At 34.7% G+C, this 24,571-nt stretch overlaps 1 protein-coding gene across 2 annotated transcripts in view; it reads right to left on the minus strand.

Annotated features, from left to right (window-relative positions):
• ARFGEF1 (ADP ribosylation factor guanine nucleotide exchange factor 1) overlaps positions 1 to 24,571 on the minus strand; it is a 111,709-nt gene that overhangs the window by 21,193 nt on the left and 65,945 nt on the right. For both annotated transcript variants that reach the window (XM_045860983.1, XM_045860984.1), the window contains exons 15-27: positions 22,906 to 23,017; positions 22,362 to 22,567; positions 21,997 to 22,081; positions 19,318 to 19,489; positions 17,267 to 17,418; positions 13,711 to 13,839; positions 12,601 to 12,759; positions 12,195 to 12,345; positions 7,245 to 7,335; positions 1,852 to 1,892; positions 1,588 to 1,757; positions 1,080 to 1,231; positions 768 to 940 (exon numbers count right to left, since the gene is read on the minus strand). In XM_045860983.1, the coding sequence (XP_045716939.1) occupies positions 768 to 940; positions 1,080 to 1,231; positions 1,588 to 1,757; positions 1,852 to 1,892; positions 7,245 to 7,335; positions 12,195 to 12,345; positions 12,601 to 12,759; positions 13,711 to 13,839; positions 17,267 to 17,418; positions 19,318 to 19,489; positions 21,997 to 22,081; positions 22,362 to 22,567; positions 22,906 to 23,017 (1,793 nt within the window). The remainder of the gene's footprint in view (positions 1 to 767; positions 941 to 1,079; positions 1,232 to 1,587; positions 1,758 to 1,851; positions 1,893 to 7,244; positions 7,336 to 12,194; positions 12,346 to 12,600; positions 12,760 to 13,710; positions 13,840 to 17,266; positions 17,419 to 19,317; positions 19,490 to 21,996; positions 22,082 to 22,361; positions 22,568 to 22,905; positions 23,018 to 24,571) is intronic.

The raw sequence follows: 24,571 nt of genomic DNA on the forward strand, positions 1-24,571 counted from the left end.
GTGGTGACCACTTACTTGACCATCCTGAACAGTACGGACAGGGAAACAGGCCTGTGGTTTCTACTATAAACCCAGCAGCTAATATAGTGACTGGCATACAACAGGTACTGTATTAACAGTTGAGTGATACAAAATTATGTTTAATCTCTCTGTATCTCAGTTTCCTAATCTATAAAATAAGGATAATAATGCCCACAGGATACTTGTAATCACTAAATAAATTTAAGTAAAAAGTACTTAGTACAATAATTCAAGCAAGCACTCAATGAATGACAGCTATGATGATGTCATTCTTGATGCTGATGCTGATGATCATAATTATAATCTCCTGGTCAGGTTTAACTTATATCTTTAATATTTTCTTCTCCCTCAAAGTCAAAGGAAGCTGTGGAGTGCAGTGGTTCAAAACACAGGCTTTGTCTTAAAGCTCCCTGGCTCCGAATCCCAGCTGTCTCACTCACTAGTTCTGTGCCCTTAGGTGCATTACTTAACCTCGCCAGGCCTGAGCTTCCTCACACTTATCTCATAGAGTTGGGGGACTTTAGAAAATACATGCAGAGTAATTACAGTCCCTGCCACATAGTAAACATTAAAAAAATGTTAACTATAAAAACCTCGTTATTCACTCTGCTTATGTGACAAAACTTGGTAAACTTAAAAACCATAATAGGCCTAAGGCCCATAACTTTATACTTGAATATCTTCTGAATACATTATAGTTTCTTTTTTTTTAAAAAACTTAAACACAGCTAAAAAGAAATACTTACTGACAATGTGCCCTGTTGTCTGGAATGCAAGTTCCACTATGCTTTCATCTTGATCAGATGCAGCTAGATGAAATACAGAGAAAATGTTCTTCCATCCAGACCGAATGTTAGCAGCCTGAGAATTCACCATCTGTGCGATACACCGTACAACCATATCTCGAATGGTTGGGGACCTAAAATATTAATATAATTGCTTGGCTATGCATACAAATAAAAACTTACTGTTTTCTTTCCCTCTTTCTTTTGTTTCCCCGTGCTGTCAAAAATAATAAAGTATTTTTCTGATATTAAGCAATTCATCATATAAAATACCTGTTCCGTTTCATTATATGCTCGAAAGGTCTTAAGAAATCCTTCTGGAATCTGAAATTAGCAAGCTCCCCTTTCTCTAAGAACTTCATTGACAACTGCCTCAAGGAATCTACTGCAAAAATAGCTACGTCTTCATTAGGATTACAGCCAACCTGCAATGGCAACAGAAATAGAAGGTGTTAATGTCAACAGTAGAAATCTATAATTTTTTGTTTTCATTTTAGAGAGAGTATATCATTTATAGCACAGATAAATCAACCCTAAGGTTCTCCATAAAGGTACTAAGTGCTAACAATATTTCACAATAAGAAAAACATTATTTTAACTAAATTCTTCAATCTTAGAGCTAAAGAATAACAGGATTCAAAGGGTTCTCTAAATTTAATCACAAAAACAATTTAAAAAATTGCTTGGAACAAAAAAAATCTCAATTAGAGTGTGACAAGGAAATTTTAAACAATGAAAAATAATAAACAAATGTAAATGAATGCTATAATTATCCAAATACCTTATTAAAATGATCTCCAATAACTTCCCAAATTCGAGACCACTGCAGTCTTATTCTTCCCATGTTGTAATACGATATTTCTACTATTTTTTGTAGACTAAACATTCTTGGGTGTGTAGTGGAAAGTAATTCGTCCATAGACACAGCACAGAGCCAACGGACAAAATCCACTATAACACAAATAGATTTATAATTTTTTAGCTTAACATTTAAGTCTTTGAGCCAAACAACCAGTTCATAAGTGAAATAAATATATACACTTACCAATAGCATTTCCATCTAGTCTTGTAGACCCTGTAAATATTCTAAAGAAAAAAAAATTACTCAAAAATGTATAGTCTGGAAAAAAAAGTATAATCTCATATATGTTACATCAATTCAAATGTAAGTGACAGGGGTACTAGCTACTCTGAGCTGTTTTAAAGGAACAAGAAAAATTAGGTAGTCAAATAAATATTTTTTATTATTATACAGTTTAATAAGTACGGCTTGATGTTCCTCTTTCCCTTCCTTTGCATTCAATGATATATAAAGTAAGAATATATGTTCTAATTTTATTAGTAAATTTATAAACACTAGATAGTTATAAGGCTCTGAGAATAGAAAACTATTAAATTGTAAAACTAATAATTGGAACACTAAAACAGAAAATTTTTCAATTTTTTCCTGATTATATACTAACATTATCACATTTTTAAAATGAAAAATTCCACTGCATTTCTACAAGTACTGTGTGTGATTAGAAAATTCATTTATGTTAAGTTACAAATGATTTAACAGAACCTTGTAAAGAGTCTCCAACAGTTTAACCAAGAAGGAGCTAACCAACTTTCCTTAGGACATTCAAATACACAGTGTTAAGCTACGCTGTCCAGCTTTGCCCAGCCTTCTTCGCTGAGCTCTTTTTCTTTTTCCAAGTTTCATAAAAGACTTCAGCATAGACATCTTAGTCCTCTTTTTTAAAGTCTGCATTGGGTTTGTAACCAAGGGTTTGAATGTGACTTCCAGCATGTACCAATATTCCTCAATTTAAAATTATCACCATAAAATTTGCATGATAAAAAATATACCTTAAAGACAAGTGCTAGTCAAATATTAAACTTAGAAAAAAAAATAAGGTGTGGGTAGGGTGGGGACAGTAATGGGAGGAAAATGGGGATAACTGTAATTGAAAAACAATTAAAAAAATAATTTAAAAAAAGAAATAAAAATAGTCATAGTAACATTAACAGCTACCAACAATCACAAGGTGGGTATTGTTCTAACTGCTTCATATATATCCTCTCAAAATAGTAACAAATACCCTGGGAAGTAGCTACTATTCTACTTCCAGTTTTATAAACATATAAATTTCCTTGAAGTCACAGTACTAGTAAGTGCTGAAGCCAAGATTCAAACCAGGTCATGCAGACTACAGAGTCTACTTTCTTAATCACTGTGCTACACTGCCTCACACTTACCCGAGCAAAACATACATATTTTAAATATATTCTAGCTTTTTTCCTGCTACCATAATCTAAATGTTCTGAGTATATCATACTTGTTATAATCTTTGTGCCCCTGAATGTCTGTATGTGTGTTCTGGCAATGAGTAACGAAAACAAGACTGGAAAAATAAATTAAAAACTGATTAACATGATAACTCAGGATATAACCTCCTACTAAAGAAATATCTTGAGATTTCCCACAATGCTCTTGTCAGTAGAACAAAACAACAATTCAAAGATCTGACTGAAAACACAATTGGGGAGAAAAAAACAAGAGTAATAAGCCCCCACTTAATCCAGTGGTTTGATTGGATCCAGAAATTAAAATATACAAATCGTTTGTACAAAGCTCTCATATGAACAAAAATAGAAATTGCCAGACTGCATTTCATTAGCCAATTTCTCAAACTAGAGGTATCCCCATGGAGGGCAATAACAAAACAAAACAAAACAAAAAATCGAGTCAAAACTAAACAGTATAGGAGAAGCAACAGCAAGAGAAACAAAGGAAAAAGTTTTTAACAGAGAAGGAAGCAAATGGCAGAGTTGAAGGTGTAAAAAAACAGTAGCACAGATGGACAGTATATGTAACTACGGGGAAAATAAGCAACACATTCTCTGAAGGCAGTGAAATAATGGAGGACAAAGGCCACAGGACAGAGAAGTTGTAGCAGCAATCAGATGGGTTCCACAGACTCCGGTGATGTTGAAAGGTAGTGGAAGCATGCATCCTGGGAAAGGGCATTCAAATGCCTACTCACTTTGGTAGCCTCTGAGGGGTGCTCTATGTCTAGTAATGCTCCACTAAAGACAAGTCATGTGGAGAGCACAGCAGTCTGTGGAGGCATTTAAAATTAAGCCTTAGTATACTAAGGCAGGAGAATGGAGCTATGTTTCACAAAATCAGTCTACAAAATGGATTCTACAGTCCCTGTATGGAAAGCAAAGGACAGCAGCATGAGGACATTGTGTGTTAATACTAAAGGACATGTCCTGGAAAGCATGAGTAGAAAAATAAATCTGACAGATTACTGCTTCATCCATATTATGATAGTAATAGAGCAATGCAAAAAAAAAAAGTTTGATAGAACTTGCAGATTCTGGATCAAATAAACTTTAAACTGTAGGCAACACAGAGGCAAAGAAAATTACTGTCTACATAAAAAGTTCTCACAGTGAAAACAGCAGAGGTAACATTTAATTCTTAGATATAACTTAAAGATATTTAAGAGCAAACACAGTGGGGGCTGAGCTGCATACATTTCTGAAAGGTGACAGAATGTCCCAAAATGTGTGATGGGCCAATTTCACAAATCTAGATCTTATGTGCTTAAAAAAAAAATAAAAACAGCAGCCCTGGCTGGCATAGCTCAGTGGATTGAGCGCGGGCTGGGAACCAAAGTGTCACAGGTTCGATTCCCAGTCAGGGTACATGCCTGGGTTGCAGGCCATGACCCCCAGCAACAGCATACTGATGTTTCTCTGTCTCTCTATCTCCCTCCCTTCCCTCTCTAAAAATAAATAAAAATTTTAAAAATCTTAAAAAAAATAAAAAATAAAAACAAAAACTATGCTACTAAATAACTATTTTGTATCTTCTAGAGATAAATCATTCTAGATAAAAATCTATCTCTGCATAGTTTAGTAACATTATAAAACTGGCCTAGTTTAGCAGTGCCTAGCAAATCCTAGAGAATCAGGTACTCCACACTGAAGTGCCCAATATTCTCCTAAATTCTAATTGCACGGGATTCCTAATAAAAAAAAAGTGGAGCTAATTAAAAAATTTTATCTTCAAGTTTTTAATGAAAACTTTTTAATGAAATCAGATATTTTTCTGATTAAAAACAGAATCTATAAATAATTAAGCAAAGAATAATTATTTTTATTTTTCATGTTTAGTTCCTTCCTAAACTTGTCATAAAAGATTTTTCAAAACAATAGGCCTAAGGACAGGAAAATAACTTTCTTTTTTTTGGCCGAACAAGTACTGAGCTTTCCAGGATGTTCCCGATAATATTCTCAGCACTGTCTTAAATACCAGGGTAATCTCATTGAGTTAGTTTGTAGACCAGAGTCAGAATATTACATATGAAAATAAACTCAGATACTTGAGAAGAAATTCGGAAGAATTTAATAAAAAAGTGAAATGCACCACACAAGAATAATATAATCTCCCTGGCTGGCATAGCTCAGTGGATTGAGCACGGGCTGGGAACCAAAGTGTCCTAGGTTCGATTCCCAGCCAGGGTATATTCCTGGGTTGCAGGCCAGAACCCCCAGCAACCGCACATTGATGTTTCTCTCTCTCTCCCTCTCCCTCTCTCTTTCTCTCTCTCTCTCTCTCTCTGTCTCTATCTCTTTCTATCTCCCTCCCTTCCCTCTCTAAAAATAAATAAAATCTTTAAAAAAAAAGAATGTTTAAAAACAAAAGAATAATATAATCTTATAATAAATCAAATATGTAACTTTTGTTTTCATTATAAGCTAATATTTAAATACTGAGGTTTTGTATAAAATTGTACATTAAATTTATGTTTGTAGAAGTCTTTGGGGATGATGAGTTTGACACGACACAGTACGAAGAGTACTTGTGCTAAAACACCTCTGAGACAGCAGAAATTCTTAAAACAGAGAGGTGTATTATCTGTTCAAATGAGGGACATGTTTACCTGTACCAAACAGTAGTGGATAGTTGTTTATCATTTGGAAATCAGAACTAAGTATGGTCATTCAAAGCATATTGTGGAAACAAACAGAAATAGTAGGTAAAATGTTGACTCTTGCCTGAATGATTCTCATAATGACAGTAAAGATGATTTTCTGGAAAGCAGAAACAAAAACCACTTGGAAGAAAGCTACCCTGATGGCGGAAGGGCAGAGATCACCCTTCATAGTTCTGCTGTTGTACGTGCAGGCAGAGAGGTTAAGTGTGCACACTCAAGATATGCCGCCTGAGTGTACGCCCTGACTCCACTCCTCAGAATTCTCTATGGGTGAAATGGTTATTAAAACAATCAAGACCAAGTTAGCCTAGTTGTGGGGATGAGCAAGTTATTCAATTCCCCCATGTCTTGGTTTCCTTATTTGTAAACTGAGGACAATAATAATACTCATCTCATGAGGCCAAAGAATTAAATGAAATAATACATATAAAGGACTCTGAAAAATACCAAGCACATGGTAAACCTTCAGGTTGCATAACAGGTATAATAAGATGATACATAATCTTTCTTCAGCCTTCCTGACCTGCCCCCCCAAACAACAATAACAACAACAACAACAACAATGACAACAAGAAAGACTGCAAGTGGACATTAAGAATTCTTTTCAAGGAAAAACTTCCATGAAGTACTTCCAGGGTCAGTAACCTGGAACACTGTAGTTCTGTCTATACTTGGAGCAAAAAGTTTCATTTAATGAAAAGTAAAATAATAAATCAACATGAGTTGAGTCTCTAAGCACCAAAAAATATTACGTATTATATTTACATTTTCAAAAGTTTTCATACAAATGACAAAAAAAAATTTGATGCCAAAATCATAAAATGTTAAGTTTCAAATTTGGGGGCATTCATCTGGAAAAAACTAATCTTCAAAAGAACATTAAATGTTATTCTACATACTGGACATTTTAAAAATCTGAAATAAACTAAATAATCCAATAGTAAAATAAACCACAGTATGTGTTTTCTTTTAGAACATAAACTAAAAATGAGGAATACCTGGTCATGTCTATAATACACTAATTCCAAAGTTCTTTTCAAAGAAGCTTATATCAAGAATTGCCAACAAATCCCTTCATTTTACCCATAATACAGTCCGCTGTCACAGGTTCAGCAAGACAAGTACGCTCTATTTTCTAATAGGGATAGCAAGGGGAATGTTTTCTATATAGGAAACGAACCATTTGTGTTCTTTTTCATCAAGGCTACTATTTCTACTGTGACTTACATGATCATACTGCTTATTTCTTGCCTATATTCTATTATCTAAAATGCAAAATTACAGGTGCTTCATTTTCTAAATCACATCATATCACAATACTGCCATAATACTTAAAGTTATTTTGGCAATAATTTTTTTGTTTACTTTTGAGCAAAATATATCTAAATGCTACAGAATTAAAAGAATATATTCATCTGAAAAGAGAATAAGCTGATTGCCTTACCTGTCTACAGCAACAACAACACTCTGAGAACTGGTTTCTCCAATGGACTCCTGAATACTCGCTATCTGCTTCCAGTCCACATTTCCTCCAACTACCACACATAAAAGAGAGTCACTTCAGTTGGAAAGGAGTTCTGTGAAGAATACACTTAGAGAGTTCTAAAACACATTTCTGAAATCAGTTACTTTCCTAATAAAAGAAATAATGATTTGGGTGAATAATTCATTTGGCATCAGTGACCTTTATCAAGGCCAAATGTGCTTAATGAGCTATAGTATACCAATGTATACAGACATGGTTATAAAAATACAAACTGTGTTTGCAAATATTACACAAATTAAGAGCCACTGAAAATTTAGATCACAAACTTAATGGCATTAGGCATAATTACTGTTAATGTTTAAGAAACACAGCAATAATCCAGGTTCCAATGATACCTTCTTAGGGTGAGTCCTGATTCCATATAATTAGATCTCCCCTGTGATTTAATCTCCAGTCCCATTTATAAAGCTTATTGGAAACTCTATCTGTATGTTCGAACATCCTCTTATTCAAAAGAATCATTTCTCCCCAAACTGGTTCCATATGTTGGACAGCAGAACAACAACTTCCTTACATTTTCAAACTCTTAACCTACAATCATCTTGGAGATCTTTCCCTTTCTCCACTAGTCACTAAATCTTTCCTTTGACCTATTTTCGTATCATTGACTCATTTTCATTCCTACTCAGTTTAGACACTTTCAACTTCGGGCCCAGGTAGTTTCCTGACTGTTTTCCTTGCCACTAATTTTTCCCCTCATCAATCTCTCCTTCATTCTCCTGCCAGATTAATTTTTTCTAAATCATCAGCTTCATTTTGCGTACTATCACTTTCAGGGTAAAGTATAAACTTTTCAGCACAGCATTTAAGGCAGTTCCCTTTAACATTCTAACCAATATATGTTTCTATTTAGACCACATCTAAAACCTATCTATCAAAGGCAATTTGAGTTCTCAATGAGGTATTCCTCTCCATTGTTCTAATCTTCCTCTGAACTAAGCATTTACTTAAAGTACTACTTAAATCAGAATTTCTTTCATATAGTTTCAAAATAAATTACTTTTCATGTGTTAATGTTGCCTTCTCAGCCAGATAAAAAGTTCACTAAGGTCATACACTTTTTTTGTTGTATTCCCCTACACCTTACTGATTATCAAGTCCAAAGCAGATGATCAACAAATGCTTGTTGACTCGACTGACCAGACAACTCAGTAAATGTGTTAAAAAAAAGCAAACATGACAGATGATGTTATTTAAACCAGCTGGACTCAAATTCTATTCTAGTAACTAAACAACGTAAAAAAGATGCCCTGCCCTGGCTGGCGTAGCTCAGTGGGTTGAGCGCGGGCTGCGAACCAAAGTGTCACAGGTTCGATTCCCAGTCAGGGTACATGCCTGGGTTGCAGGCCATGACCCCCAGCAACCACACATTGATGTTTCTCTCTCTCTCTCCCTCCCTTCCCTCTCTAAAAATAAATAAATAAAATCTTAAAAAAAAAAAGATATCCTGTGATCATAGAGTTAAGTCACCAGGAAAGACTTGACTTACAACCAACTTTAGTAGTGTAATGACTACTTCATGGCTGAAATGAACTAATTACATATAAGTTTTGCTAAACAGAACTAATTTTCATAGGATAAAGGAACATGGGGGTGTTAACTCATAGAAAGGCTTCAAATACGAAGAAATATTAAGGTAGACCCAAGAGAATGATTATGTGGGAAAGGAAGAAGAATGAACAGTAATTTAGACAGAAGGAGCAGGATACATTAAGTATAAGAAGTATGGCCCTGGCCAGGTGGCTCAGTTGGTTGGAGCATCATCCTATACACCAAAACAGTTGGGGGTTCAATCCCCGGTCAGGGCACATACCTAGGTTGTAGGTTCGATGCCTAGTCAGGGCGCAAATGGGAGGCAACCAATCAATGTTTCTCTCATATCGGTGTTTCTCTCTTTCCCCCTTCTTTTCTCTCTAAAATCAATAAACATATCCTCAGATGAGGAGTAAATAAACAAAAGTACTGGAAGTATGCAAGTGGATCAGTCAAAAAGTCAGATAAATATATTGCCAGCCCTATTAACCTGGTTACATGGAATACTTGATACATTAATAAATTAATTGTGCATAATTTGTATTGGTGTGCAATTTATACTGGTGTAATACTTGCTGCATTATTAAATGCTGTTAATAATGGAGCCTATTACTTTATTTAATACGTATACATAAGAGGTCTGTCTGAAGGTATCCAGTCATGCACTATGAAAAACAGACATATTTATTGACGAAGATACAAGATACAAGAAACATTGTACACAGGACAATGATGCCTCAGTCCCCTTCAAAGTAGTCACTTTAGGACCTCACACAGTTCTCCCAGTCACCATCAGCTGCCCCACTGTATTTTCCTGAATCTTATTGACAGTCTGTAATCTCTTCCCTTTCAAAGGTGATTTTAGTTCTGAGAAAAGCCAGAAGCCACAGGGCGCCAAATCTGGGCTATAGGTGGGTTTGATGTTTCGCCAAAAAATTCTGCATGAGACGTGACGTATGAGCGGGTGCGTTGTCCTGAAGCTGCCAGTCATCAGTTGCCCATAGCTGTGGCCTTCTGCATCATTTGAATAGTTTCCATGGAGGAATGTTCAAGCTTAATACAAAATTTGATGCAGATTCGTTGCTTTACTTGCTCAGTCATTTTGAGTAGGACAGCCGCACAGCATACATGCTCACTCAATGGCATCTACCTCCCCCACTGACCAGTACAGCGAGGTTGTCATTGTTCACACATGAGCCTTCCAGTCCATTCTCCTTGGCTGTCAGGTTCCATCAATGTTGTGCAGACTGTTCTTGTTATATTAACAATGGCTGGACTTTTTCCAGACAGACCTCGTTGAATATACAGACTAAACCAACTTGACTGTCTGTTCCACATCCTCTTCTAGCTTAAATTCTGACTACAGCATCCTGCTGCAGAAAGCATCTGTTTGTTGTCCAAGGAGGTGACAGGGCACAGATGTACAGGGGTGAACAGCAGCTACAATGGGTTAACCAATGAGGCAGCCCGAAGGGAGGGCTCTGTCCAACAGGCCCCAAGTCAACAGACTGGCTCCATTTTGAATGTGATTCAAAATGATCAATCAGGAGTGAGTGGAGAATGGGGCAGGCCAAAGTCAGAAGTAGATGACACAACAAAAAGCCTAGATAAAGCATGAAAGAGAGGTGGAAGATTGCTTGAGGGGCTTAGAAGCCCCAAATTTTTATTTCCAGATCCGTAACATGTCTATTTTCCTATGAATTCCCTTCTCCTTTCAGGAAAAGGGAGGTCATTTCATATCCTTGCAACTTAAGTGGCACAACAGCATTTAGATCAAATTCATTTTAATTCACCTTCAAAAATACTAATACACATTATCAGCATGTATCGTCATTTCTTGTTTGACTAAATTTTCAGAAGACAAAATACTTCACTTCTGTTATTTGGCAAAATTAAGCCCTAGCAATTTTTACCTGTCATTATTTTGGCTTTCCCACACTCTGTAGGTTTTTTAAAAAAATAAGCCTTTAAAATGCTATTGAATTCTATCAATGCACATTCATTTCACTTGTCTGTAAACATTTTTCATCTGTATCTTGTGCTATCTACTGGAGTAGTTATAGTTCTAATGCTCCAAGTCAGACTTCCAGGTTACACAAGTCACCATGCAGGTGCTCAGGCATTTCTAAATCCTGCTGCTGCATCACCAAGTTATTAGGCCTACACCTGCATCTCCCAGGACTACAGCATCTAAGACACAACTGAGGTACGGACTGCACTGCTGGCTGACACAGTTGGATAACCACTGGGAACTAATGTCCCTAGTCCAACTTAAAGCCACAACATGATCCTTGTCTTTACTTCACTATGGGTCATTTTTTAAGCTTGAAATTCTTTTGGATTTCCTAAGAATTTTTACTGCAAGCAACTATGAGATAAAAAGACAGAAAATGTCCAGAAATATATTACTACAGTACAAAGCCTTAAAAGTTAAATACTTCTAGATCTCAAGTGTACTCCTTCCTGCTCTCTAAATCATATGTCTAGATTTCTTGGTTTGAGTGGGGTGGGGAAGAAGACTAGAGAATAATCCAGAAACTATTATTATATTAGTTGCTGTACTAAGTCCATTTATTTATATTCTTATTTAATCCTAACAAATCTATAAGTAGATATTACCATTAGTTTGCAAAACAGGAAACCAAATCTTAAAGAATTAAAGTTTCTTGTACACAGTAAGGAAGAAATATATAGAATTCATACCCAGAAGTATTAGTTTTCAAAATCAAAGACAGTCTAAACAAGTCAAAGACAGCCTTAACTTTGCTTCTTCCTGATGGAACCTTTTCCATTTATAACTAAAACTGTATTGTCTTTGGTTCTTCTGTATCTACTTTCACTATTTTCCTTTGTTCTGTTGGGTTAAATCGGAAAGTTTCTGGCCAGATTGAGCACATGGGGAACTGCGGAGAAGTTTCCATATTGGCAGAAGGGTTTAGTTAGGTGTGCACAGTACCTTTGAAAAATCTGAATGCGAATGCTTTCTCCAGTGGCCCCAACTATTTATCATCTTACACAAGCCTTCACTCATTTAAGTTATCTACTTAGTCTTAAAAACCTGTAACTTTAAACTGTACCTTTCTTATACCTCCAACTCTGAGATTAAGACTAAGGGTCATTTAATGTTGCCAACCATTCCAGATAAAAAGGACTTAATTCTCTACACAGTCATCTTGCTTTTCCTTGTAATGTTAGCCACAGGGCATTTTATCATGTCCCTCCAATTATATTTCATTGCTAAAATAAAGTTACTTACATTGAGCAAGTTAAAAACAATTTTTGCTACTTCATAAAAATAATTTTAAAAATGCTCACCCAGCCCCAGCCCCGCAAATTCATCAGGAGCTTGATCTTTTGTTCCAGTAAGGGATCCTTCTCTTCCTCGCACTGTTCCAGAAATGTACCGAGGCTTCACTCCAGTTCCTATAAGCTGTGCGAGCTCCAACTGACTGATGCACTTCAGAATCTTAATTAAAAAAAAAAAGAATAAAATTAAGACCATGTTAAAAATGTTTGCAAAAATATTTAAATGTATGCGGTCACGATTTAAACATAGGCTACATTATAAATCATTATAAAAAGCTAAATGTACTTATCCTGAATGTACTATTTTAATTTTCTCCCCAAACACTTAAGCGTGTCAGTGATAGAATATTTAGAATTAGGTTAGCTGATTTTATAAACCAAATTGCAAAGTTAAATATAAAGAAAGTGCTTATACCTCATGCCATGAATTTCCTAAATAATTTCCATCTGTATGAGCCACTGTGATAAGTGTTTTAATTGTGTCAATGTTCTTCTGCTTCATTTCAGTAATACCAGAACTCACTGTAAGTAAGGTAAATCTTGCTAGTGCCTGGACATAGGCATCTCTTTCCAGCTATAAAAAAGAGCAAAGTATAGTTTACATGGCTATGAACATAACAGAGTGATCCTTAATCCCCAATGACAAACTATTTACTTGTGTAGTAAGTTTTTAACTGATGTGTCATGAGTTACATACCTTTAAAAAGTTTTTTAAATTTTAAGATAAATGAAAGAGAAATTTTTTTTCTAAAAACCAAAGGTGGCGATGGTATCAAATCAAGATTTTATTAATAACAAATAAATTCATATAGTAAAAAACATTCACTGAGTACTTCTGTTTCAAGTACTGTGTGAACTAGCAGAAACCTGATTTATAAATGTGCTCCTTTTTCACCACAGCTAGGCTGTGCTTTTTAAGCCCTAACATTCATAATCAAATATGAAATAGGTTTTAAAAAAAGAAAGCAAGCTTTCTTGCTAACTTATCATACAAAGCATATAAAATACCAGAAGGGGCTGTCTATAAGAAAATTACATACTACATACCTGGTTCTCTTAAAGACAACTTGTTCTCAGGGTTAAGTGATATACATAAATATAGGGTGGGTTAAAAGTACGTTTATAGCTGTGAGTACGTGAAACACAATTTATTACTGTATTATTATTTATGCTTGTATTAGTTTCCAAACAACTGTAAACCTACTTTTGCCCCACCCTGTAAAAAATATATATAAGTATGAATTTGCAACATATTTAAATAAGCTATATGAATTAACATACAGAAATTTAAAGTCTTGAAGAAAACTGTAAATTAAACTTACAATGAATTTTAGACACACCAGTATGGAGCTACCCTACTTGTCATAGCTTCTCACAAACTTAAATATTAAGATTCACTTGAATTACATCATAAACTTGTAATTAGTTTCTCATAAGTCAGACATAAAAATGGATTTAAACTATAGTGATGGCATAAGTAATTTACGTTTTCCAGACTGGCTATGAAGGCAAAATTCTTTGTTACCTGAATGCTGAAAATGCATGCAATTCTGATTGCGCATCGTATACCTTCCAGGCAAAGAGAGGCTACGTCCGTGTCATCGCAGTCTTGTAGACCCACACTGAACGCAGCCAGAAACGGTGTCCAAGCCAACTAGGATAATCAAAATTTAAAATAATATATCATGGACAGCAAGTGCTAACTAAAAACTATGAAAATACTACATTAGTATTTCTCAGGGCTTTCAGACAATAAATGATTTGAGGAAGTCCTGAAAAAACAAAAAGCAATGAGTTTATCAGCACAGCTATTTGGAAAGCTTTCTTAGATGAAAGGAAAAAAAAAACTATATAATGCTGCCTGGGCTTAAATAAATGTGAGGACAAGATTACAGATTCAGTAGAAGGCCCTCGGCATATTTGAAGCACTTATAAATTATTCACATCAATAAAAATGGGATATTCAATATTCATAAATATTTGCTTTACTCCTGACTTGAGAACTCATCTTCTTTATAAGCTTTGTCCCTTGCAATATCATGGACTTCTTAATTCCAAAACCCTTTAGCCATTTTCTACTTCCAAATTATATTACTTTCTATACTTTTAAGCTGCTCCCTGGACATCATTTAGGCTTATTATTATTATTTTTTGTAGTCAAGTATTTTACATTGAGACATCAGTGATATCTCTGGTTCCTAGTTGGGCAATACTTTAAAAATAAAGTCCAATAAAATAGTTCTTCATTAAAGACAGTGAAAGACAACAAATACTAAATTTTACTACAAAAACTGGATACCTAGCCCTGACCAGTGTAGCTCAGTTGACTGGGTGTCATCCCACAAAGCAAAAGGTCACTGGTTTGATTCCAGGTCAAGGCACATGCCTGGGTTGCAAGCCAGGTCCCCAGTTGGGGCTGGTCCCTGGTTGCAGCATGTGCTAGAGACAACTGATTGATGTTTCTCTCACCCATCAATGTTTCTCTCCCTCTCTTTCTCCTTCCCTTTCCCTCTCTCTAAAACTAAATAATAAAACATTTTTAAAAAACCCCAGAATACCTAGAGAAATTGTAATGGAAAACAACAACAAAGAGATACCTTCTGATTACTGAAAATCCTAATATCAAAACATAAGCGTATATTAGTGTGTGCATGTGTGAATGAGCTTGACTTGTCTGATGCAAAAGTATTTGCTTTTAATAAGCCATGATGAAGCAGAACTATACAATCAGATAGCCATACGAATGAAAACATGTTTACATGAGAGTGTTATAGAAATGACAACTGAAATGATTAAAAGACCTAAAAAGTTTTTAGCATTGTAAAGGAAAATACAAAGCTTTCCTTGTAACACCAGAAAGTCTGGAAATAAAAGGACATAACCCCTAACAAAGGAGCATAAACCATAATACCTAACTTGTAGGCTCAGCTTTGCCATTTATTTAATCTCTCTGAACCTCACATTTCTTCCTGTTTAATATCTAGATTACAACTGCAGAGATGCTGTGGGCAGTATATGAAGTACAAAAACTTTAAAAATATAAAGTAATACATAAAAGTAGTAAGTTATACATTCTATGATAAGAAACAAAATATCATTTAAAACCCTGTATAATATTTTATATGAGAAGTATAAATGGTCCATAAGCCAGTGAAAAAATGTTTAACTCCATTAGAAATTAAAGACAATGATTTTTCCAATCAAATCATACCGAATAATATCCAAGGGGCAGTGAAATTAAATTGCCCACTCATTAACTGCATAAAACATTCACAGAATGTAGTTTGGCAACATGTAGAAAGATTCCTAGTAATGTTTATATCCCTCATAGTATAACCCATTCTAGAAATCTCTCATACATCCCTTTACCCAGTAAGTGCTTATTTACCAAGCACTTATGACAAGCCAGCAATTGTGCTAGATGTTGGGAAAAGTAAATAGAGCAGATGTAGTCCCTTACCTCATAAAGCTTAAAGTTGAGTAAAGAGAGACACTAGATATATATGTTAATACATATATTAAAATAAGTAAGTATAAATACAAATTGTTATTAAGTACAATGAAGAAAAGAATAGCATGTCAAAAAAAAGGGACCTACTTTTGATTATAAGGGTCAGGGCAGAACTCTCTGAGAAGGTAACATTCAAAGTGGAAACTCCTCGGGCAAAGGAGAAAAAGAGTACTCTAGACACAGGACACAGCTTGTAAGAATGCTCTAAAAGGAGAAAGATTCAAGACATTCTGGATCTAAAGAATGCCAGTGTGACTGCAGATCCCCTTGTGTGTTAGTTTCATCACAGTATCATGCAAAGTCAGTGAAGGGCCTTAAAGAAGGTGACACTGCATTTTTTTTTAAAAGATCAATCTGGCCTCTGTAAGTGGATAAGAGGAACACAAAAGTAGGCATGAGGACATCAGTTAAGAGGATGCTACAGCAATAAGAGCAAGAAATGAGAGTGTTTGAAGAGAATAATGGCAGTGCTTACAGGATATTTACATAAACTATACCTAATGCAGATCATAAAAGCTATTGGTGAATTTTTAATGAAATGGGGAATACTTAAGTGAGAATCAGCAAGATATACAAATTCTATACATAGTATGATCACAACTGTTTAAGATAAAAAAAGTAGTATCAAAACATATTAACATGAGTTTTTTCTGAGTGCTAAATTACAGGTCATTTCTTATTCTTTTTGTTTTATCCACCTCCCCTTACTAAAAACATCTAAAAAGAAAAACAAAATAAGGGTGTAAGATTATTCAAAACAAAACAAAGTCTGCTTTATAAAATTTATTTCATAAGAAGAAAAGGTGTTTTTTGTATTTCAACATCATTTTCTATATTATATTCCAAACAATAAGGCTAGTTGTACTACACTATTCCTTCTAACATTACCTCCGTAGAGCCCCTCCATCCTATAATTCTTTATCAACTTTTGGAAATATTGTCACACAGATCTTGAAGTAGGGGTAGAAGTAATTTTAAAATTTTACAGCTAAAAGGAAGGACTGAAATCTTGTTATTTTTAGCACATTCCATAGTGAATGTCTGTCTGCTTTAGAACTTTGGTTGTGATCTTTAGCCTCCACTGACCATCTTCCCACACTTTCTCACAAACTGGAATACGATTTAACCATTTTCCCTTCTCGAACAACCAGACTCCTCTCCGATTCCCTACAATTCTTATGCTGCACTGCTTACTCATTCTAGAATTTGGAGAAAGGATAGAAAAAAAAAACAGAAAATGAAAAAGGAATGAGAAATCAAATTTTAAAGAACCAGTATCATTCTCAGCAGATCAACCTATAAACATAAATAATGCTCCCTGCTATTCCTTACTCTCCTTTCTGGGCTCCAGGTTCACTTAAAACCCTCCTATTACTTCCTGTGCCAGAAACATTGAAAGAGAGCAAGGGGGGCTCAAGATCCTTTGGAATTTTAGGTAACTCTAAAGGTTTAATTTGCTTCCAGGTCTACACTAATGGACTATGTCACTATATTTCCTTAACTGAAAAATATACTGAATAAAGTTATATATAAGTGTATACTACAACCAGAAGTTACTAGCAACTCTTACCTTAAACATGGGTCTCACATGCTCCAAATGTGTTGCACTTGTAAAAGGTGCTTGTACGTGGCTCACAGCTTCCATGAGTGCTTTAGCTGTCTTAGCCATCTGTTCCATTTCTAAGTTGTACAGAAGTCTCCTTTGTTTTTCACTGGCTACATCTGAAGCAGCAAACACCATTAGCATTTAAACTAGAAAGCATTTAAAAATGCTATTTTGATAGTTTGCTATAAAATAATAAATGCCAATTAACACTAATTATAAATAGTCCTAAGATGTCAGAAATGAATGGTCACATAATTATAATTCCACTTGTATGAAATACCTAGAGTAGGCAAATCCATAGGAACAGAAAGCAAACCTGGAGAAACTGCTTAATGGAAACAGGGTTTTATTTTCATGTGATGAAAATGTTTCAGATCTAGATAGAGCTGGTGGTTGCACAACATTATGAATGTATCAAATGCCACTTAACTGTTCACTTCAAAATGGTTAATTTTATATTATATGATTTTTCACTCCAAAAATGAAAACTACAAAAATTCTGAACTAGGAGTTAGGGATAAGTGGGAAATCTTTGCAGAGGGAAGGAAGTAGGTACAAAGCTGTCACAATGAAAGTATTAGGGAAACAATGTAAACCCGGGATAGAAAAAGAGATAAGAAGAAACAGCATCTTTGTACAATATGTCTGAATGGTAGTATATGAGATAACAAGAAAACAGTGGCCTTGGCACTCCAGGATGATTTTAGGATTTAAGAACACCACTATCTCCTTCCCATACCTAGTTTCTCTCTGATTTACTACCACAACATACAAAACAGGCCAGAGAAAGAGGTATATGAAGATGTAATAATACAGGTATGAGGAAGAAAACTGAATCCGAGAACTGGCATCTACTTAGGTGTAAAAATGAACTCTTCAATATACTTAATGTTATGAGCAGAAGAAATGAAATTAACACTCCCAAGTAAACTGCTCTTTGGTACTGGACTGCAGGAAGAGTCAAGGATGCCTAGTACAACATCTGGCTTTGCCACTCTTTGGATTTTAGGTGTAGAGAATTAATAAAAGTTTTTACATTACACTCAGAACATAGATTCAATAAGTCTTCAGTTTCCTCATCTCTAAAAATTGAGGGAGAACTTACTAAAATTCTTTAAGATCATCCCCTATATTATTCCAAAAGATAAGGCCAGTTATGCTCCTCTCTTCGTTTTAATATCATCTCCCTGGTCCCCAACTCTCATAATTCTTCATCATCTTCTAGAAATACATAGATCACATAGGCATTTTTGTTTGTCTCCTGTCAACAGAACTTGGCTATTGCAATTTGTTGAATAAAGCCTCAGAGTTCATTTCCAAGTGGATGTGCTCAGAAAGGAAGGAACCCTCTTTCCACATTACTGTCATATTCTTAAGCCAGGACCCTTGCCTTATCCTGTAGTCAGATTTGAGATATAATTTAACCACAATTGTCTACATGTGTAGAAAGTCTACAGTGGAGCCAGGCCTACAGCTGGCTACTGATGCTGGTAGATCTAGGACTCTGCAGTGATACAATCTGTGGTGCATCTAAAGTAGTGATTTCCAATTCCACAAGGTACCCCGTAATCCTAACCTTCCCCATCCCCATGACTCAACCCTACTTCCAACTTCCGTTTATCTATGATGATATATGAAGAGATCCTCTCATATAGATATGTTGTCACTTGTAGGTGATAAGGAGGCAGAAACAAAGACTAAGAGTTGAAGTCTGACTTTTGAGGTTGCCCAACCAATCTCTCTGACCTCCAAATCTCTGCTGAGATGAATGCTAAATGAGCAAGTACATATTAAACACATATTAATCCATGCATATTATGTAGCATCTTCCATTAATCACTGGTTAGAACTACATTTCTTCAGCATGTAAGAAAAAAACATAACTGTATCAGCAAATGATCTATTATAATACTTCTCATCAACCTAAATATTACTCTAACCCAAGGGAAAAACTCTTTTAAGTACCCTTATTTTTTGTCCTAAACAATTAGGATTCAAATGACTTGGATACTTACTTTGTTTACTTGATTTTGTAGGGATTGTTAGTTCTTTTGTTTCTTTCATCGATATCTTTTTTCCAGCTATTTCATTGTAGATGGCAGATAAATATTCTTCAGGAAGGTCTTTACTGTCATTGATACCTCTATTCATCTTAATGTACTGTTCCTTTGTCATTTTATTTTTAACCTAGAAATGAAAAGCCATTACAATTCCTAAAAATTAACAAAAATTCACTTGTGTTTTAAAAATTTAAATACTCATATGAGAAAAGTTATAAATACTCTGAGGACAGGAAGTGGAAAATACTCAACAAAACACACTGAAACAAAATATTCATAGGAAATGACAGCAATGTAGAAAAGACCTGTGCTGGCATATTACTATTCACCTTGCTATACTGAGCACATGAATCAAAGATAGTTGTTACTAATAATGAAGACAAAAAGATGTATTCTAAATATACCTCAAATTTTTAAAAAACTCACTGATTCACACTATATATAAAAGGTAGTTAATTATGAATATTCTAGGTGAAGAAGAAACATGAATGATCTGTTAAACTTCACCTATATTTAAACATTGAAAATTAAGAATGAGAAGGACTCTTCTAAAGTGTTCTTTAGTCCTGGCCGGGTGGTTCAGTTGGTTGGAGCATCATTCTGAACACCAAAAGGTTGTGGGTTCAATCTCCAGCTGGGGTGCGTACAGGAGGCAACTGATCAATATTTCTCTCTCACATTGATGTTTCTCTCTCTCATCAATGTTTCTCTCTCTCCCCCACTTCCTCTCTCTCTAAAATCAATAAACACATTCTTGTATGATTAAAATAAATAAACAAATAAACTGTTCTTTAACAATGATGTCATTGGTACAGTTCATATGGTCCTAAAGCATATATCACATGGGGTTATAATTATGGGTTCAATTTTTTAAGCAGCCACTTAGTTTCACAGGAACTCCTATGATGCTCTAGAGCTACAGGCTGTGTATCAGCACATGCCACTAGCCAGCAGTCTGACAGGGAAGCATACGATAATAAGCTACCACTGCCAGACTAGGACTCCAAGCACAGGTTTCACAGACAGCCACTAGTGCCATCATGACAGAACACTGTTCTGAAGATAATACTTCCTAAGCAATACGTGTTCAGAAACTTTTAATAATCTGGATGCTATGAAAGAACATTAAAAGAAGTTTTAATATTTCTTCAAAATAACATAAGAATGTACATATATGACATTCTTATGACATATATGTACATATATGACATTCGGTGTCATATGAAAATATGACACAGATGCACATAACACTAACAATTCATGTATAGAACCAAATTTTTTAAAAAGACAACATTTTAAAAACAAAGGGATGTAGTATACAACGTAACTGTACTTTTGGTTTAGACCAAAAAACCAGCCAGAAAACTCTAATATAAAGATATACAAGTAAGTCTTTAAATGTAGAATGCCTTATAAACCCATGGAAAAAAGTATTATGCTAGACAATGAAAACCCTGAAAGTGAGCTGCTTTTACTACACTGTCAGCTAATATGACAAAGGAAAATTTTAAATGAGTAAACTCATTTAAAAAAAAAGATCTATATGAAATCAAGTAATCCATGATAAACGCACGGTTGTTGAATTCTGGTGTTTAAAACTATCAGCAACTATGTATTGTAATCCTCCCATCATACATATTTGGTACAGACTTCCCATATCAACATTGCTTTAAACATTTCAAAATACACACACATACACACAAAATGCCTATATTGCAAAATTTAATCTCAAACAAAACAGGTTTTAATTTTGGCAATACACTTCAGATTAGTAGTAAGTATATAGTTTATTTCACATCCTAAGAATAAGAAAAATCATATGCTACCTCTCCCTAAGAAGTACTAAGACACTCTTACAAACAGGTTAATTTATATAAATAATTTTTCTCAAGGATATCAAAGCATGTTTTTGGAAACTAAGCATGAAATACCTAAAATGTTTAAAATAAATGTTTTGCCAGTAGATATCAGAAATCAAGTAATATTCCTTAATATTTAGGAAGGAATTATACATTTTATGAGGGAAATGAAATCTGAATACTTCCCAAATGGCTGATATTTTAAAATTATTAATTTTTCTGTGTAATGTATTGGGGCTATGTTTAAATAGATTATTTCTCTTTCAAAAATATATAAGGAAATAACTACAGACAAAATGATATGATACCTGGGATTTGCGTTAAAACGATCTGTGGGAGAGGGGTATATAAATAGAACATAATTGTCCCTCGGTTGGTAACTGTGGAAGCTGGGTGATAGGCACAGGCAGGAACATTCTAATGTTTAAATATGAAACATATAAAAAAAGATAGTTTATATACAGTGTTTTTCCACACTGCAACAAGCATAGGCAGAACTATAGTATAATCTTAGATTAAAATTTATTTTAAGCCTTATACAGCTGTTAATCACAAGACAGACCAATATAGATTTCTTTTACAGCTATCTAAAAGTCTAAGTATAATTACTGCCAGAAACTGTGTTGTAAAATGTATACTACACTGAGTTAAATCCATCTCCAAATAGGGATATTTAACCATTTAAGATTAAAATTTTAACTATTACTTATTAAACTCAAAAGAACATATTTAATTTGTGCTATTTATTATAAAACTGGCTGGGAAGAATACATACCTGTGGACTGTGAAGATCTGTGGTCAGCATGATGATTGAGTAAGCCAAAACATAAGCAGTATCTGCACTAGCAAAAAGGGTTTGTCTGGAAAAATAAATGTATCATGTTATAAACTTTTATTGTTTTATAGTTCCATTTAAATTAGTCACCTCAAACCCCAAAGTACTTTTAATTTTCTTTCTGAGGATTTATGTTCTAGCTCATATTACAATTTTTCCCCCAATGGAACTATCTTATTACCTACAGACCACAGTCAACCTAAGATTCCTGGGGTCAGGAGATTCTGAGTCTCCTGATGTTCCCTAGCCAAATGTCTTGGATAGAGCTGGCAACCAATGAATACTTGAATTTGAATTTTGCTTACCCTTGGTTGCATTCTAGGTATCTCGCAGCAAATTTTTCCATCAATCGATCGATTTTCTGAGCTTCCCCTGGAAGACGGAATCCTTCTAGAAACATGCGGAGGGCTGAGACAAAGTCCTTTCCTGAAAAGTCGTGTTGGTCCACATATGCATACATGACTTCTTTGTTAAATTTATCATTATCTCCCAGGAACTCACCCACTTGAGTCTAAAGAACAAGGGACAAAAAATGATATCCTGATGGGAAGTTGCACTTGCCACACAGCCATTTAAAAGGCAGAAAATACGTATGTAAGATCCACAGGTTTTGACTATAAGCGTAACTATTTCAAACATAAAGCTAAAAGTTAAATATGCTAAATGTGTTTATAAGAAAAAAGCCAGACTAGTTTTTAGCTAAAAAAATTAAAAAGCAAAATTAAGAATACCTAAGGTTAATCTTTAACTTAAAACTTAAAAGGACATTTTAAAGAGGACACAATATGTATCATTAACATAAAAAAATTTCATAGAGAAGGTTAAAATGAATTAAAATGGTACTCTTACAGAGTCTAATCTTTCCTCTTGATGTAAGAATTGGGCGATATCTTCAGGTGTAGTGCCAAGCATCCCTTGTTCTTGGAGGTATTGTATTCCTCTCTTTGGTTTCTTATTAAATCTAGACGAAGTTAAAGTTAATAGAAACATTAGAAATAAAAAACCATTTGTATTTCCTGAAAAGATGACCTTAGTAAATTAATTTTCTAACAGCCCTTAGAAAATAGAAACTTATTTAACATAATCAATGCATGAAAATATAAAACATTATACTATGCAGGGTTTATTTATTTCTTTTTAGAAAAAAGTCTCAAATGGAAGGGCATCTTTCTCACTGATATGGATCATTTCAGACTCTGAGAAAATGGCATGTAGTAGATGAACTTCAAATAATGACATGAATACTTTAACTCTCATACTTTTAATATATATATATATTCTCAATGCTCTAGTAATCATGGCTCATTTTACAACTTATGAATTCTAAATTTCCTGCTTTTGAAGTATAGAACTTGAATTCTGATGATTGTTTTAGCTATAATTTGACAGCATTATTTTTTTATTAAAAAAACCTTTAGATACTCAATTTTTTAAAAAAATCCTCACTAGAAAGATATTTTTTCAATGCTTTTAGAAAAATGGGGAAGGGAACACAGATGTGAGAGAAAAGCATCAATTGGTTGCCACCCTACATGCCCAGACTGACTGGGGATGGAACCTACAACCTAGGTGTGTTCTCTGACCAGGAATTGAACCCACAACCTTTAGATTACAGGACAGTGATCCAACCAACTGAGCCACAGTGGCCAGGGCTAGATACTCGATGTTTTCAAAATAAAATCCAAAATAATCAGACTAGCATAAAAAACCTTTCTCGATATGGTTCCTGTTAATTTCTCATCTCCTCTCTCATCTACCCCCACATATCCCTCCCTGTCTCATTTTCTAAATGCCAAGCATTCGCAGCCCAGTTCCTCTGTAGGCTCTTCCCCTACTCCACCCACTGGGGAACTCTCCTTTATGCTCAGAGATCCAGTTCAAGTTTCATATCTTTCTTTCCAAATCATTTACTTTCTACTTTTATTGTACCATTAATTACTTTAATACTTCATCACCTGTCACCTGGGTGTTGCAAGAATTCTTAAATGGTCTCCCTATCTCTTGTTTTGTTCACATTTCTATTCCATTGTTCAGGCTGATGGCAAGTCATCTTTCCAAAACAGAAATCTAATGATGCTGCTACCCTGCTGAAAATCCTTCAATAGTACACCAATGCCAGGAGGAACAACACAAAACTCCTTTACACACAGTATAAGGCCTTCTGTAATCTGGAGCCAACTGCACGCTTTCATCTCCTGCTACTACACACTTCCCAACTCCAGACCTGCCACTGCTTAACAATACTCCTCAAATGCTCTCCCTTTTCTCTGTCATTCTCTGTCTGAAATGTCCTTCCCTGTTCTAGCCTAGTGATTCCCCAGTCAAGTCCTACTTCAACCATCACTGTGCACAAAAATTAAACTTTTTTTCACTGAGATAAACAATCACTGCTCTGTAGAAGCTCTCATTTTAAAGAAACATGACTTTTTAAAAATTGTAAGGGCACAAATGTAACAAATAATATATTCACAAGGTAAGAAGGCAGCACAGAAGAAAGTGACTAATTTACAGAGAT

Source organism: Phyllostomus hastatus, unplaced genomic scaffold (assembly GCF_019186645.2).
Source record: "Phyllostomus hastatus isolate PE091 unplaced genomic scaffold, TTU_PhHast_1.1 phas_scaffold_21, whole genome shotgun sequence".
Classification (NCBI taxonomy): domain Eukaryota; kingdom Metazoa; phylum Chordata; class Mammalia; order Chiroptera; family Phyllostomidae; genus Phyllostomus; species Phyllostomus hastatus.